The sequence below is a fragment of the Ursus arctos genome, unplaced genomic scaffold (genome assembly GCF_023065955.2).
Source record: "Ursus arctos isolate Adak ecotype North America unplaced genomic scaffold, UrsArc2.0 scaffold_23, whole genome shotgun sequence".
Classification (NCBI taxonomy): domain Eukaryota; kingdom Metazoa; phylum Chordata; class Mammalia; order Carnivora; family Ursidae; genus Ursus; species Ursus arctos.
In genome coordinates, this window is record NW_026622908.1 from 30337366 (window position 1) to 30354393 (window position 17028).

At 55.4% G+C, this 17028-nt stretch overlaps 1 protein-coding gene across 1 annotated transcript in view; it reads right to left on the minus strand.

Moving 5' to 3' along the window:
- Positions 1-270: 270 nt before the first annotated feature.
- Positions 271-17028, minus strand: part of SYT13 (synaptotagmin 13) — a 42196-nt gene continuing 25438 nt past the window's right edge. The window contains exons 2-6 of the mRNA XM_026512057.4: positions 12884-13109; positions 10069-10203; positions 8236-8537; positions 4106-4235; positions 271-2445 (exon numbers count right to left, since the gene is read on the minus strand). Coding sequence (XP_026367842.2) covers positions 2141-2445; positions 4106-4235; positions 8236-8537; positions 10069-10203; positions 12884-13109 — 1098 coding nt within the window. The 3' untranslated portion in view covers positions 271-2140. The remainder of the gene's footprint in view (positions 2446-4105; positions 4236-8235; positions 8538-10068; positions 10204-12883; positions 13110-17028) is intronic.

A 17028-nucleotide genomic window follows, 5' to 3' on the forward strand; every position in this document is an offset into this window, starting at 1 on the left:
AATCCAGGCTTTTCTACATTGGAATAGTGGATGTTACCAAGAAGAGATTACCCGTCAGCCTACGTAGGAAATGTTTTGTTTTCTTGTGGCCATGACGACCAAAACCGGGAGGCCGGAGTGTGAGGGGCATCTCAGAAGCACGTTATAGGAAATCACCAACAAATGCTTTGCCAAAAAAAAAAAAAAGAAGAAAGAAAGAAAGAAAGAAAGAAAGAAAGAAAGAAAGAAAGAAAGAAAAATACAAAATACAAAAATACAAAAAAACCCAAAAAACAAAAAAACAAACAAACAAAAACTTGGCAGGAGGTGGCCAGCCTTAATGAGCAAGATCTCCTATTATCTGAAAAACTTTCCATTTAAACAGGGATTCGATATTTTTTCTGTTTCTTTAGATGCTTTTCTACTTCTGCACAGAAACGGAAAATCATGACTTAAGGTGATGAGGCCGCTGCTCCGATTCTCAGCGAGAGGCTAAGCACGGCCTGACTTGTCACAGGCATGAAGCATGGCCCTTACCCACCTCACCCAGGGGTTCCCTTGTAGATCACAGGACAGGGCGACATTTGAAAGCCCAGAGTTTGGGTGTCAGTAGCAAGGAGCCCAAATGCAGAATCCACGGTTCTGGAACTGCCTGGGACGGTTCTGGCCCCTTCCAGTCTCCATCAGCTGCCCTCTTGCCGCTTAAAGATGATCTGCGGGTGGCTGCAGTTTCTTAGCCGGAGAACGCCTATGGTGTTCGAGCTCTATTTCATTGACCACATCACTCACAGAGACAGAGCTGCCATGGCATTGGCCCCATTTTACAGATGGCCAACAGAACCCGGGAGTCCTGGTTCATGGGTAAATATTATACCCACGCGGCAAGACGCAGCATCTGATTGACCGTGCGGACAGCTATTTGGGATAAGAAGGTAGGAATTTGAAGCCTAGCTGCTGATGACTTACTGATGAAAGTGGCAGACCCTGAAAATCGAGGAAGGGAGACACATTCGCAAAAGACTTCCTTTCCTATTTCAAGTTCCCTCTTCGGCCACTTCTACGCAGCCCGATAAAATAGACGAAATCAGGATGTGCCTCCCCCACGGAATTCCTCCTGCAATGGCTGGAACACTGAGGACGATGGCTCCGTCTCAGAGGGTCACTTTGGTGATGCTGGTGGGTGTGACAAGAAGCGCCTCGCGACAAACAGGGGAGTCCCACCTACGCCTTAAGGAGGATCTCCCCGAGTAGACCATAAACTGATTTTGAGATAAAACAACAGAGTTCTTCAATAAAAAACACAAAATTCAGTCCAAGAACAGGATCTGAAGAGCACAAATGAAAATATTAAGAATTAAAATAATTAAATAAATTGAAAAAAAAAACAAAACCAGAGAGGCCTCCCAAATTTCACACTGACAGTTGAGATGTCCAGCCTTGGAGCTGGCTGCCCCAGGCTGTTGGGAGTCTCAGCAAGGACTGGGAAAACCTGTCTGGAATGTTGTAGAAGGGATCTCTCCCAGTGCAGTGCTGCAACCTCTGCATCGAAACCGGATGGGGCTTGTAAAAATGCAGGTGCCTGGGTCGCGGCCAGGAGTATTGATTTGGAGTGTACAGGGGGCCCGGGAAATCTGCTGGTGATTCTTCACACACTAAGGTTCGAGAACCGTTGGGTGACTGCCGTGGGTCAGGCGCACCATGTCGTGCTGGCTAAGATTTCGTCCCACCCATCCCAACCCCTAACTCTGTGAGTTGATCCGGGATGCTCTCTTTCCTCCATCGTTTTTGAAAATGCTTATTTTTAAAGAGCCACATTCTTTGCATACATTCGTCCCCACATTAAGCTTTCCCTGCCTGGGGCCTGACCCCACCTGCCACACGTGCACATGGGCTCTATTCAACAAGTGTCTCTTCAACAGCACAGAGAAGCGACATGCATTCCTCGGTGCGACCCAAACGTCCTGTTTCCACACACTGCCCTGCCCTGCTCATATTCTAGAAGTGAGAGTGTACTAGGAGAGGGACGGGGGCCTGGCCTTTGCAAACACATCTGTCTCCTGGGTGTCAGAATGAGGATGGGGCACGAAGAGGACGTCACGGAGGGCAGCAGGGCCGGAGGGGCGGGGCTGGGGCCGGAGGAGGGAGGCGCCCGGGCAGCTGGCTACGGGTGCAGCTGATGCCACATGGCGATCTGGCGGCGAGGGTTTTTGAGCATCTCCTCCCAGTGGCTGCGCTCGGAGCCCGAGGCGTGCAGGCCCAGGCTGCAGCGGCCGAGCGCACAGCTCTGCCCCTCGTCATCCTGGCCCAGCACCTCCAGCTCCACGCTGGACGCCTGCAGCAGCTCGTCGGGCAGCTCGAACATGACCATCTCATTCCACACGGGGTTGATCTTGTGCTTGGCCCGTTTCGTCTGCTTCTTCTTCAGCTTCTGAGCCTGGTGCTTTAAGGTCACCTTGACAGAGACATCTGGGGGAAAGAGAGAGACAGAAGGGTGAGCCCGGGGGGGGGGGGGGGAGGGGGCGGGCCAAGGATGATGCTCCCTCTTAGGGCTGGAGAGACAGGGTCTCTGGCTGGAGATGTGCTCCGAGGCTCCCTCTCTCCGCACCCCCCCTCACTCTGTCCCCCTCTCACAGTTACTGCATGCCCACCGCGGGGCACCAGACGTGGGGATACAGCAAGGGGGCCTGCCCACTTAGAACTTAGGCCACGGTGTGGAAAACCCACAATGGTACAACACATCCGGGTGGTCACTGGGCTGCCCGCGACTGGGTCGAGCTGGAACCATGATTTGCCATGAGCCCTTCCCAGCATCTTCACGTCCCACATCAGCCCAAGTCCCGGGTAACAGCTCAAATGTACTGCAGCTTGATTTTCCACTCAGACCAGCCAAACGAAGCCATCCCTTGTCCTCACCCCATTGGTTTTCCATCCGTGTGTTTTTGTTGATTATTAAGATAGAAGGTCTCCTGCTGGTTGGTTGAGTTCTTGTCCTCTGTTGTGTCATAAATGTTACTGGAGCACCCCGGCTGCATGTGGGGGGTGAGGGCAGACTGCCTGGGCCCCCACGGGTCCTGGGCCGATAGAGCTGAACCCCCCCACCCCCAGGAGAGCGGCACGGGTCACAGGACAAGCTCGCACGGGACATCACCAGGCTCAGAAGCCAGATTATGTTTTCATTAGTCATACTCCCCAAAGCTAATGTGAGAATAATTGTTCCTCGGTATTTACGGCTATAATTATCACCCCCGGGCGGCTAGCTTGTAATTTCAGCAGACAGATTTGAGAGACAAAGTGTTGTGTTGTAATTGTCCTGACAGGAGCTGTAAAAAAGGAGGTGAAGAAGTGTCTGGAGGGGATGAGGAAAAGCACTGAGTTCTGGCCTTCGGCTGGGGGATCGGCCCGCAAGACCAGCCCTTCTGATGTCATTTGCCCAAAATTGTTTGCTCCAAGATTCTGAACCGGTGGTACTTCTTTATTTGTATCCTGCTATAAATACCTGGTTATTTATATCCTGCTCTAAGCACTTGGCTTCGGGTCCAGGTATCATACTGCCAACCAGGGCTGCTTTCCGGCTCTGACAAGAGAGCCTGTTTGGTCCCCAAGACTCAGGGGTCTAGTCTGTGCTGGGGCATCCAGAAGGAAAAACTGAGGCTTCCAGAATGTCGAAGAGATGCTTACTTGGGTATATGGGGCACAGACGCCCTCAGCTTCAGGCCGCCTCGGCCCAGGCACCCACACACCTTCTGCCAGCACCCACACTCAGCTGGCGTGGGGGTGGCAAGTTGACAAAGATGAGAAGAGAGGAGAGACTGGGGTTGGGTGTGGGGCACACAGTGATGGCTGCCTAAGACAGGAGGACAGCCTGGCCTTCCCCACACCTGCCAGTGAGGTGAGTCCGGCCCGTTGTGGGTGACGGGCTGAGCCAAGTTTCCTCTATGGTCCGGCTACTGTGCTCCGTGGCTATCCTCCGATCCTCGGCTTCCTCTGACCCACGGGTGAAACCGGTTCTTGGCATGTGGACCTGCAAGGTCGGGAGCTCCAGGTAACTCACGCCTGGGCCTGATGAAGGGATTGGCCCAGGAGTAAAGGGATATGAATTTAAAGCAGGGAGTGTGTTCTCACTCACCCTTCCCCAGGAGCGCCTTGGACTGGTGAGAGTGAAGGTTCTTGGCCTTAATGAGCACGACCAGGAGGCGGTTGGCAGCCGGGAGGTAGCTGATGGACAGAAGGACCTCTCCAGTTCCTGCAGACGGCTCCTGAAACAGAAAAGAGGCGGAAGGAGGGGAGCTTTCCTTAGCGGTGCCTTCTGACCCATCGGCTAGTGCTGAGGCTGGGGTCACACCAGCCTTGTATCCGACAGGTGTCCCAGAAACCATTTACCCACCAACACTGCTCTCCTACAGAAGCGAGGGGGGCCCAGAGGAATTACACGTACCATGTGCTTCAATAAGAGTTTCCCATTTGCCACAAGATGTGTTTTCCAAATATCGTATATTCAAACCCAACACATAAAACAGATTGAAGAGATGCCACTTAGGATGTGGCAGGGGCAGAGGGCCAGGATCCCTTCTCACCCTTCACCAGCACCCCTGTACAAGTTCTTGGGGTATCTTTATAGAGCACTGGGGTTCTAGGGGACACAGTTTGAGAACCATGGCATCGACCGGTCAGGCTCCCGGGGCCGCAGGGAGGTGTGATCCATTACTCTGTTTGAGAAGGTAATTCCTTCCAGCCCCTGTAGGGCTCAGAGTCAATAATGTGGTGTACGAATGCTGAGCAGGGCCTTGTTTGGTCAACAGAATGGCCAACTGTGTCAACACAAAAGCTGGGCGGCCGATGGTAGGAAGGGCACCAGAGGCCACTGGAAGTAAGTACGCTCTGCAGGAGGTGGGGATGCCCCGTCTGCCGCTTTCCAGAGCGTCTCCGCTGAAATTCCTGCAAGCACTTGTTTGGAGTGTCTGCAAATCCCCCGAGAGACAAAAATGAGCCAAAGAGCCCCCAGGAGGCAGATGTCTGTCACAGTCCCAAGGTAGTGCTAAGGGTATAGACCCTCGCACCGGACCATCGGGGTCAGAGCTCCGATCCTGCCATTCACACACTGTGTGCCCGCTGGCACGTGACTTCACTTCCCCACGCCTCCAGGGCCTCATCTGTAAAATGGGCATAATAATACATCCACCCAATGGCCTGGCCCACGTGAAGTGCTGTGGAACGGTCGGCCTTGATGATCACCATCGGTCATCAAGGAAGGATACTCAGCACTTTTCGAGATGATTAAGTGGGAATGTTGTTTCTAGATCAACAGGAGCCAGTCTAGGCTTTGGCAATGTGGCTGGTTGAGGCTGGTCAGCCCTCTGCCTGGGTCTCCCCTTTTCTCTGGGGGGGAACAATGTCTTCAACATGACCCCAGTGATTCAATCGGCCCTAAGTAACTAGTCACATGACAAAATGATCTGGGAGCTACCAGGGACTTTGGCAAGGACATGAGTAATAGCCGCGAAGCCTGATTAAACACTTACTATGTGCCAGGGGCAATTGTATGATCGGTCCCACCAGGCTACAGGCTCCCACAAAGCCGTTCCCCAGCACGTAGCATACAGTTGGCACACAATTAATATTTGTGAGAAAGTACCCTACTGAATCTTGACAACGACCCTAGCGATACTAATCTCGTTCCCATTTGAAGCATAAGACCTTGACGCTGGAGAGGGGGCGTCGCTGCCCGAGGTCACGTAGCCAAAGGACGCGAAGCAGCAAAGCTGAGCCTTGAACGGAGGTCTGGTCTGATACCGCAGCCCGAGCCCTAACCCGAGCTTTTCAGACCTGTCATTCCCCAGTGAAGGAACTAGGCCCAGGGACCTGTCCGGGCACCCAGAGGGCCCGGCCCCCACCTCCTGATTCTAGATACTTCTTGAGGTCCACGGTTGGCCTGAGCTGCAGCCACGGGATGATTCGGCTTCAGCGTCCTGCTCCCCCGAAGCCAGGTGAGAGGAACCCGGGCCCGTCAGCCTGGGAAGGGCTCGTCACCTCTGTAGAGGGGTGCCAAGAGCCCCGGGGGAGCCCCACTCGCTGTACCACAGCCCGATAATTTTAGCAGTCTCTGCTCCCCTCAGCTCTGCTGCTTCAAGTACCTGTCGGCAAAAATAACTCTCTTCACCCTCACCCTGCCCCCCAACTTTCTCTTGGGCTCTCAGGGAATCATTCAAGATGGCCTCGGAGTGGGGGGCTCTATGATCCCCGGTGACGCACACGCCGCTGTTTGGCTGAGCGTCTTCCGGTGAGAACTGGGGCACCGACGGCCCGTGGTTAACTCATTCTGGCCTAGAGGAGAGAAGCTTCGGGGCTGTGGCCACGGAACGCTCCACCCACCTTGCTCACCTCAGCTCGCACCCCCAGCTGGAGCCAGGGCCACCCCCACCGGCCTCGGGGCACCAGCTCCCAGGTCTGCCAGCATGCTGCCTCTGGCATTCCTCACGTGTGGGGAAGCAGGCCAGCGGGGGTGTCTTTGGGGGCACCTATGGTGCTGGTGAGCAGGCGCGCACGGTAAGGGCAGGGCCCGGCCTTAATTACTGCTGCGTCCCCAGCTCCTGGCACGGGGCCTGGCACGTGCTGGAAATTGGGCATAGTATTTGCCGGGTGAAGGGATGCGCTTTGCTCTTCAAGGGGGAGGGACAGCAGGTCTGAGACTTCCAGCTAGAAGTCTCCGAAGCCCTGGGGGAGCCCCTCCCCCTCCAGAGAAAGCTGGTTTACCAGCTGAATGAACCACAAGTGTCAGATCCTCTTCCCAGGGCCCCCGGCTGTGATTCTGCCCAAATCACACACTCATTAGGGAGCTTGCTGCCGAACAGCCTAGTTCCAGCTGAGAGTGACTGTCAATTTTTATCAAGGGTCTGCGGCTGGGAAAGAAAGAAAAATAAGGTGAGGAAAAGATGCTAGTCCACAAGGGGGCAGGTGGGGAGTGCAAGTGTCGTCAGGGAAGGTCCCAGCGGACGGGGCCTCGTAGGCGGTCGGCCACGTACATGGCACGGCGGCAAGGGGACAGCCCCAGACTTAGAGCCAGACCAACCTGGCCGCAAGGCCGAGCTGGCGGGGTCCAAGCTGGGGGACCCTGCGAGGGTTACCCCACCGCTCGAGGCCCCGGTCTGCACATCTGTACACGAGTCACGTTGTCGTTTCTGCCAGGCTGCTCTGAGGACTGAAGTGACTCTCTAAGCACAGCAACTGATAGGGGGTAAGGACTCAACACCGCAGGCCCTTTGTGGCATTGTTATCACTCCAGCGCAGTCGGCAAACGTTCTCCGTAAAGGGCCAGGCAGTAGATACTTGGGGTTTTGTAGGCTATGCAGTCTCCCCATGAGGCACTGATCAGCTGGTTGAGACCGGTCCCCCAGAAGGCTCCCTCTCGGCTCCCCTGCGGCAGCCCTTGGATGAGGCCTTGACCCGAGGGCCTAAATAACCACACACCGTCCTATGGCCTTGACCTCTCTGACCCCTCGCTGCCCGGCCCCTGAGGAATGCCAGTTTGCTCTCCAAGGAACTTCTCTCTAAACAGCACACAGCCGGCAGACCCTTCTCTCCCACCCTCGGCTCCCCCCGCAGCACAGGGGTGTGGAGAACCGTCCCAGGGCTGGGGACCCCAGGAGAACACTGGGCTCTGGGGCTGCCGCCAGCCCAGTCTGTACTTCAAAGCCCAGCACAAACAACACTTCCCACCAGGCCTTCTAGAACTCTCCATCAGAGCACCTCGGTTAGGCCTCTCTTAGATGTCTTAGGATTCAACCCATGTCCGCTATCATTGTTGTCGTTGTCATTGTCACTTGTCTGCTCTAATTTATTCCCCCGGCCTGTAAGTTCTAGGGGTAGAGGCTTTCTATATGATGCCCATCTCCCCTGCAGTGCCTGGCACATAGTAGGGACACAGGGAACGTGCATGAGTTCGGATGGGGTATTTCTGTCAGCGTTAGAGCCCAGACATTCATAACACGTTTTCCACGATGGCAGGGGGATCTCTGCACGGCAAGCTAGAAGCAAAACCAGATGCCGGGAATTCCACAGCCTGGGCTGTGGGGTCTGCTGCAGCTCTCCACCCTGTTCACGACTCCAGTCTTCCTTGCATGCACACACACGCACACACACGCACGCACGCACACACATGCTGGGAGGGCTTGTGGAGCTTGCTTCGTGAGCGCTGGCCCAGTACCGCCACCCCAAGCTCCCCTAACGGGTTTCACCTTTCCTGGCAAGAGGTCACCCTACCTTAACTGAAGTCTTCAGCTCACCCCACTGGGCGGCCCCCAGAGGCACAGACGCCCCGTCCAGGCCCAGGCGGAGCTCCCCGAGCACGCTGTGGCGGGAGAAGCGGTCGCAGGTCCGCAGGGTGAGCAGCAGCGTGGCCGTGGGGAGCTCCTCCTCCGCCAGGGGGAGCACCAGGCCTTCCTCCCAGGTGGTGTGCAGCTGCCGCTTCTTCAGAGCTGTCTGGGCCTCCACCGTGCCGGTCCTGCTGGCCACGCTGCCTTGGATGTAGCAGTCACAGCCTCCGTCGTGGCCGCTGGTCACAGCTGCAGCCAAGGAGACAGCAATACGGACGTGGGACTTCGCGAGGACGAGGGGAGCGGCACGGGCCGGCTTGGAGCAGCCACGTCCAGCTTCACGGTCATGACCTTAGGTGGACGAGAGCCCTGGGGCCGACCACCGTGGCTTTGTGGAATCGCCCTTCAGCGAGACACTTAGACACTGGAGCTCCCCGGAGGCGGCCCGTGTCAGTACACGCTGGTCCCCGGAGAAGACGGGCGGGACGGGGAGGCTTCCCAGAGTCCTCCCCGCCTCATGACCCCGGGGTGTCCCCGAGATGCCAGGTCCCACGAACGGCTAATGACTTTTGTGTTCTGACACCGTACTGTTTGTTCTGTACTTTAAATATTTACCACACAACCATCTGTGACACGCATCGCTTGGCCACCACCTCCGTTGTTTTCTTATTCTAAACTTTGGTGTTTTTAAAGCTTCCCAAGATGGACTGACCCAGAAACTTGTACTCGTGGTGCTTTTATGGCTGGCTACTCAATGATCAGCTGAGAAAGGGTAGCTGATCTTTCCCAGGAAGGGAAGGTGAAGGACTGGGGCCATACATCCTGCTAGAACCCTCCACCGAGCTCCAGGGGAACTGGGTTTAGTCCTGGCTCTGGCACCAATAGCTGGAGTATCTCAGACAAGTCACCCGAGGTTGCTAGACCTCAGTTACCTAATCTGTTAAATGGGACTATGGTGAAGACCAAATGTAATATATTTGAAAAGGCTAAAAAATCTTGAAAGAGCATAAAGAGGAAAAACACCCCTTAAAAAGCATAAAATTTAATACAAAAATCTAATTTCTCCTGCTCACAGCTCCCAACTCCCAGGAGCCATAGAATGGCCCATTGTTAGCCCCAATTCCTTTGCAAAGCCTCAGCTTTGTTTGCTGGTGGTAAAGTGAATTGTGGGGGTAGGGAGACCAGGGACATCCTGACCCCCTTGGAAAGACTGCCCCGTTCTCGGGTTACAGAAACTTGGCGGCCCATTCAGAGCACCCTTCACGTTCAGCACAAAGCCCCATTCAATGGCGAAGGCACCTGCGGCGGATAGCCAGCTCTTCACCAAAAACCCCTTTCCTTTTTTCTGAGCACCCACTGAGCCACATCGCCCAGGCTCCTTGGCAGTCAGCGGCCACGTGACTGAGTTCCAGCACTGAGCAGGCGTGACGCATGTTCTGCGTAGGTCATGGCTTCTAAGGGGCGGTTGGTTGTGCTCTCTCCCTCTCCGCCCTCTCTTTCCACCTGCTAGATACAGATGACAAGGAGGCCTGAGGGAACTGGGGGCGGGGGGGACTCCTGATGGAAGGAGTCTGGTCCCTGAATCGCCCCTTGGAGCAAAGGTATTTGCCAACTAGGATTCTCCACTTTGGATGTTATGGGGGGGGGGAGCCCCACACATTTCGGAATCTGTTCATTACAGAGAGCTCCCTCCAGCTGCAGATGCCCCCATCCCTCCTGCCCAGCTCCTCCAGGGGAGACGAACACATGGAAGCCCGTGGAAGTCAAACAAAAGTGATACCTTCCAGACAAGTCACAAACAGTTCTGCCTTCTGCCGGTCATAGTCCACGCGGTAGTGGAGTTTGGGCGCCTGGTTCCAACTGGCGGCCTTCTCTGGGTTCCAGGCCTCCATGACACACACATCCTCCACCACACCTGTTAAGAGAGGTAAAGCCGTCACTGCCACCCTCGCTAGGGTCCCGTCGTCCAGATCACATCTTTCCCATCTGCCACCTATGTCATGAATGCAAACCGATAGCTCCCTAGCTGGGGCCAAATCATGGTGGCCACCCAGGGTGACACCTGTGGTTCTGGGATGACATTTTAAGGGACTATCACTGCCCCGTGGGCAAGACATGGTCTTTGGTGTCACACGTGAGCTGCCCTGTAACAGTTATGTGACCCTGGACAAGGGACTTCGCAGTTGCCTCATCTTTACCATGGGAGCGATCATAGTTCCTCTCTCCTCAAGTTACTTGCACGAAGTGAAATAAAGTGGGGAAAGTACTTGGCCCAGGGCCCGGCCCCTGGTGAGCTTTCGGGAAGGGAAACTGTCACAGCCTGTGTGGTCCAGTCACACTGTATCAGGCAAACTGAGCTCAGCCCACCTCCAGCTCCCCCTCTCCTGGAGTCTAATCCCTGCTCCCCAGGTGTTGGTGGCTGGAGATCAATGTGAGAGAATAAGTCAGGGGGAGATGCCCGGGGCAAGGTCAGGGGTCGTAGACGTGACTTCCGTGCAGGTCCAATAAACGCCTGTGGGACGAATGAATGACCGTCGCTTTAATTCAGAAGTCCCTAAAACCACCAAGATTGCTCATTCTGCCCGCTTGCCCAGGAGCCAAACATCTGGAAGATTGTCATCCGTCGAATATACTACAAGAATTAGAGGGTCCAGCAGCTGTAGCAGACTCCACTTGAGGCAAATTGGAATTTAAAAAATTTTGGTTTTCAGAACAAATTCAGAGAGTAGATACTTGAAGGACTATTGAGCTTCCCAAATGGCTCGTTATGGGGTTTGTGCAAATGGTGAGCAAGTCCCCTGGCGCGTCTAAGTCAGGAACAGATTGACCAGGCCGTGAGCAATGCGTAAAGCGACATCAACACACACACAGGACCCACGCGGCTTCTGAGGCCGCCACACGGAGGAGCGCAGCAGGGTCAGCGCCAGAAGGGGCCTGCCTGGCGCCCAGAGCTCTCCGCTCTCAGACAGCCTCAGCCTTCAAAGCCAAATCAAGACCAGACCAAAGCCGCACCACTTGGAAATGCGGGGACAGATTCAGCTTCCAGAAATGGGACACGGAGCTCCACAGGGAGCTGAGGATTGTCACGGGGGGGGGGGGTAGGACGTGTCCAGCATCATGGGGATGATGTGCAATCGATCTGGCCTCCCCCTCTCCTGCTCGCCCATCCCTCTGGTCAATACTTGCTGAAGAGTCAGTTCCTGAGAGCTTTCTGTGGAGCCAGCGCTTGGCTTCTGCGGTGGGAAAAGCAATGAAGAACGATGACAAAGAGAAGATGAGCTAATGTTCTGAAGTCTTCATGGTTCCAGACTCTGACACGCTCCCCTGCTCTTCCTGGTCCAGAGCATCCAATCCTGGCTTCATCCAGGCTTTGAGAAATTAGGATTCTGATCACCCACCCTCGAGGCTCCTCAGGCAAGCTCTTCCCCACCCTCCAAATGTAAGCTCTCGAGTCCCCAAGGGGTCTGTTTTCATCTATTTAAAATGTAGCCTGCTTGGGGCATGTGGGTGGCTCAGTGGGTTAAGCATCTGCCTTCGGTTCAGGTCATGATCTCAGGGTTTGGGATGGAGTCCCACACTGGGCTCCCTGCTCAGTGCAGAGCCTGCTTCTCCCTCTCCCTCTGCCCCTCCCCCTGCTCATGCTCTCTCTCAAATAAATACATTTTTTTAAATCTTTAAAATAAAAATAAAATGTAGGCTGGAGGCTAAAAGTGGAGCAGTTTCGTTCATGCCACAGGCATTATGTGAATCTGTTCTTGAAGAAACGCTGGACTAATCACTGTGGTCCTTGGGTGGGTTTTGCGGGGGAGGGGTTGTTCACCCGCCAGCATGGGGTACAGTTGGACCCAGGCCAGGAGATGTATCAAAACTGGGGTCAATGTCAAAGCCAGTTCTGCTGCTTCCTCTTCCTCCATGTCCCTGTCGAACCACACAAACAAAACCCCCAAACCACACAACAATCTGTTCTCCCGAATGTATTTCTTGCCTCCTTCTGAAAGCCTGCACGCTCCTTTCGCTTAGGGACAGTGTCTGCCTGACACATCTGCCCCAGGGCCCAGCGTAGCCCTGCACCCCTAAAGGTGTTACATCTTGAAGTCTGTCCTGATGAGAAGGAGAAGAGAAACATCATGGTGACAGTATGTTGTGAGTACGTCCTTTGTGCCACTCCCTGCACTGAGCGCTTTATAAGCATTCTTTTATTTACACTTCCCAGCAGCCCTATGGGGCAGATCATAGCGCAATCCCATTTTACGTATGAGGAAACTGAGGCCCAGAAAGGTTAGCAACATGACCGAGGCCAGCCAACGAGTACATGAAAGAGCAGAGAATCGAACCCGTAACTCTGAAAGCCCATGATCTTATCACGACTCCTCTACACGACTTAAAAAGGACTCTCCACTGTCCATTGGGAAGCTGGAGGCCCTGGAGGGAAGCAATGTAGCAATACGTCTGCAGGAATAAAGCTCTGTGGCTCCGAGGCCCTGGGCCCACCCGCTTGCCCTGCGTCAAATGCTGTGGATGCTGGGGCTGGCCACACCCAGCTCCCCCCTCCCGAAGTGCTGCCTAGAGGGGAACCAGGGGCAGGAGACCCCTACCATTCTGAGGAAGGATGAACAGCTCCTCTGTGACCTGCCTTTTGAGGCGGCTGTCGTTCAGGGCCTGGGGACTGACAGGTGCGGCGGGCTCCTCTGTGGTCCTCAGAGTGTAGTCTGCGTAGTTGATGACCTCCGGGGCTGTCACAGCCGGCCTGGGTCCGTAGACGTCTGGGAACTTGAGGAGGGCTCGGGGCTGGACGGGCTCCGTGGACTTTTTAACGTTGAACTGCAAACACACATCACTCTGATTAGTCCGCCGGAGCACCTCCCCACCTGTGTGCCACCCACAGAAAGGAGACGCCGTGACCTGACCTGTCACGAGAGGCAGAGGGCGGGCTGTGGTCCCTTTCTGCTCTTAGGGGCACCACCCCAGAAGCTGAAATGTCACCTCCAAGCCCACCAGAATCCAGGACCTCATGAGTGGTGGCAGAGTGTAGTGAGACAGGCCCTGTTCAGCTGTCCCTCCTCCCCCTGTCCCTTGGTCCTCTGCTGTGCCCCGGAGGGTTATCACCTGGGCCACCTGCCTCTTGTCGCTTCCCCCTGCCTCTTCCACCCAGTGGCTCAGAAGTGCCAGGGGTCCCACCACACTTAGAACAAAATCCAAACATCCAGCAGTGACCTACCGGCACTTGTTCCACGCGGCCCTACTCAGCTTTCTGACGTCGCCCCAGAATCCTCTCTTCACACCCCTCCAGCCACTGACCTTCCTGCTTCTCGAACAGGCTGAACTCTTTCTGGGTCTGATTTCTGGCCCTCAACCCCTCCCCCGAAACCACCCCCTCCACACACCTGCTGTAAATGAAGTCCCTCCCCCACACCTGTCCCTTCCCTTTCACCACATCCTGCGCTTTCCTTGATAGCATTGAGCTCACCCTATATTGTTTTGGTCATAGGTTGGCCTGTTTGTGGCCAGTCCTGTGTGAGCTCCATAAGCTCAGGGATTCCGTCTCATCTTGCTCCTTTGGTGTCCCAGGTGACTGCATAGTGTCTGCTCACAGGGAGCACACGGTACAAAACTGTGGCTAAGTCTGCCACGCTTAGTGGCCTGGTTCGTGCACTGCACAAAGGAGGCTGGATGAGGGGCGAGTGGGGGTCAAACTGCAGTCTGTGCACCACTTGGCCAGCCGTGCACCCTGAGGTAGGGGCTTAGTCCCCCTGGAATGAAGGGCATCTTCTCTTTACATGAAGGCCCATGAGCTTGTGAAGCTCTAAGCCTGCAGGGCTGCCTCACACAGACCAGTGGAATCTTCTCTTTGCCTCCCTTAGGAACTGAGATTCCTTCTATCCGAGGCATTCAAACTTACATACCAGGTAGCAATATCGGGGGTCTGCCCAGTCCCCCGGAAATCAGGGACTGAGGGCCAGACCTGGAGCTCAAACTGCTAGCTGGGTAGCCCACAAAATAGCCCCCAAGTTGGGGCAGGTACGGTGCCATGGGAGAGTCCCCCAAGAAGCTTCCTGCCCTCCTCGCCGGTCCTCCTGGCTCTCCCCTCTCTGTGGCTGCTGGAGGGGCCAGCCAGGGGTCAAGGCTGCTCTCTCCAGTGACAGGAGTGACCCAAGGGCTGAGATGTGGGGGCAGGGGTAGGGGTGGCGGTCATGCAGTGCTGGAGGGGGCAGCACTTGGAAGTTCACGCTGTTTCAAAGTGTGTGCCCAGTGTTTGCACACTCTACATTCCACCATCCCAGGATAAACCCTGGACACTCTGCCCTCATTGCCACTCTGTCCCAGACCATTCTCGAGGGAGGCTGGACCTTGGTGACAAGGCATTCCTAACTGTCCTCATCGACTGGAGAGCAGGTGAGGAGTGCACCAGGGCTCCCAGGGGCCAGAGGCAGCAGCTGGGGTCTCCCGGCCACCATGCAGGGCGTTGCCCTGCGTTACCTCTTATTCTCTCGAACTCCCTAAGGGACTTAGAGGGGCTAAAACACTTAATTCATCTCTCAGAAACGCTGCCCAGCGGAGGACAGTACAGCCAAGCCAGGGCACGTCTATCCCGATCTCTGCTGAGTGTGCCTGCCACGGACAAGCTCAAAAAGCATTTCTGCCTTAAATGGAACGAAGCTGCCCATGAGCAGACAGTGGGGGTGGCAGCAGGATGATACCTAGATCAGCCTGGCCCCAAAGCCCACTGCCACTGTGGCCCCCGAGCTCCTTCCCACCTTCGAGCCTTCGCCAGGCCCAACACCCACTGTCAGAAACGTTTGTCTCTGTTACACATCGTGACGAGTCCCCCACAGAGGGACCCGTATGGTTTGCAAAATCAGTCCCCTTTGCACCCCCACCCCGTTGACCGTGCCACGGGGAATCAAGGGGCCTGGCTCCTGGTGCTGACCCGACCGCCAGAGCTGAGCAGGTCTTGGCGGGTCATTTCGCCACTCTGAGGAGTCACCTCCAGGGGCAGGTGATTTCAAGGTTGGTTCCACTCCCACGTTCTGAGCTCTGAAGAGGTGGGAGACACAGCTCTTTATTTGCAGGTACAGGTGAGTTGGGGAGTCGGTCACCCACTGGAGAGTAAGTAACAGGTGTACTTGGCAGTTCGGGATGCAGTTACAGAAGCGGGCAGCAGGCACGTGGCCACAGGGAGGGGGAGAGCGGACGGTGCATGCAGGGGGCAAGTGGGGGTCTGGGAGGCCAGGGAGGGTGTCAGGGAGGAGCCAGGGCATGAGCTAGACCTTGTAGGAGGGGCAGATTGGAAAGCGGAGTGGGAGTGGCGAGTAGGGTGGTGGGGAAAGCTGTGCTCCCGACTTGAGCAATGACTGACGTCCTCATGTCTTTTTATCCTCCACGAAGTGGCACCTGCCTCCCATATTTCGTCCACGTCTGAGTTATATTGACTATACTATCGCACAATGAGGAAACAGAGGCATGAGGAAGTTCAAGGTCATATAATTGACAAGTGGTGTATAATTGAGCCTCCAGATCTTTTTCTCTAAATTTGTGTCACTTCCACTGTCCTGCAGCTGCTTCTCAAGAAAAAAAAAGTCCCCGTGTGTCTTGGACGCTGGAAGCTGAGGGCGATGGTGGCATCCGGGTTCGGGCCCCGGCTGCTTCCTCCTGTTCATCAGCACAAAAGCGCTCAGCTTCCCACCAGCTGCTGGACACCCAGGCCCTTCTCAGAGCCACGCTATCTGTCACTTGTTGGGTCCAGAACTAAGGTCGTTGGGCTGATTGGCGGGGGGAGCTACTCTTGTGGTTTCATATTGGATTTCATCCCAGTTCAACCCTTCAGAAGAGGGCTATGTTGATTGATTTCCAGTTGGATCAAACTTGGCTGGTTCTGCATTTTTCATGGGAAAATAGTCATCGGGCTCAGTTCTGAGTGACGTTCGCTCTGCGTGGCCGCAAGTCTCTGCAGAGCCTGGGTCGGCCTTCCTCCCCACTCAGTGGGTCTTAATTTGTGTGCCCCTGGTGAGCTCGGGAGTTGTGACAAGAGCTTAAAATGCAACCCCAGAGCACAAAGTTGGGGTTTTCTTGGGTGTCCGCCAATATCCATCCTCTCCATGCTGCCTTTCCTCCAGATCGCCAGGTTTTCTGAGCCCCACCGCAGCCCCAGCTGTGCGGTGGCGGGGGGCGGGGGGGGACCTGTTTAGCCTGATTCTATCAGGTCTTGAGTACTCTTTCCGCCACAGGGGTTGGCGCCTGTCTGGGAAAGCCAACCCAGACAGAATGGAAGGACTTGCACTTCACAGTGGTAGAAGAGATCCTCTCCCCGGCCGGACGGGAAGCCTGTGGTCCTATCTGGCGACTACAAGATGAGCCAGGCTCAGGACAAAGTTGACATGGGGGACCGCAGGGTGGAGAGAAAAAAGGAAGCTCTGTCTCTGGTGACCAGTGTCCTCAAGCCAGTGGATTATCCAAGCCTGGTATCCCACCTCTGCCCTGCAAGACCACCGAGCAACATTGTCCTTACTGTTTACACCGGTTGGGATCGGGGTCTTTGGGATTTGCAGCCGGGAACATCGGGAACTGAGGCACGGCATTTCTCATGAGCATCCCAGGACACCCCGACTGCTGTAGCGAAGCTGCCTAAGGTAAGACACCATTCCCACCTCCTGAATGTCTCGGCATCCAGCCCAAGTCGCGCTCGCCCGCTGTCTATCCCTGCTCTGCCTGGGTGCGATCCTGTGTGGCCATGGCTCCCTGA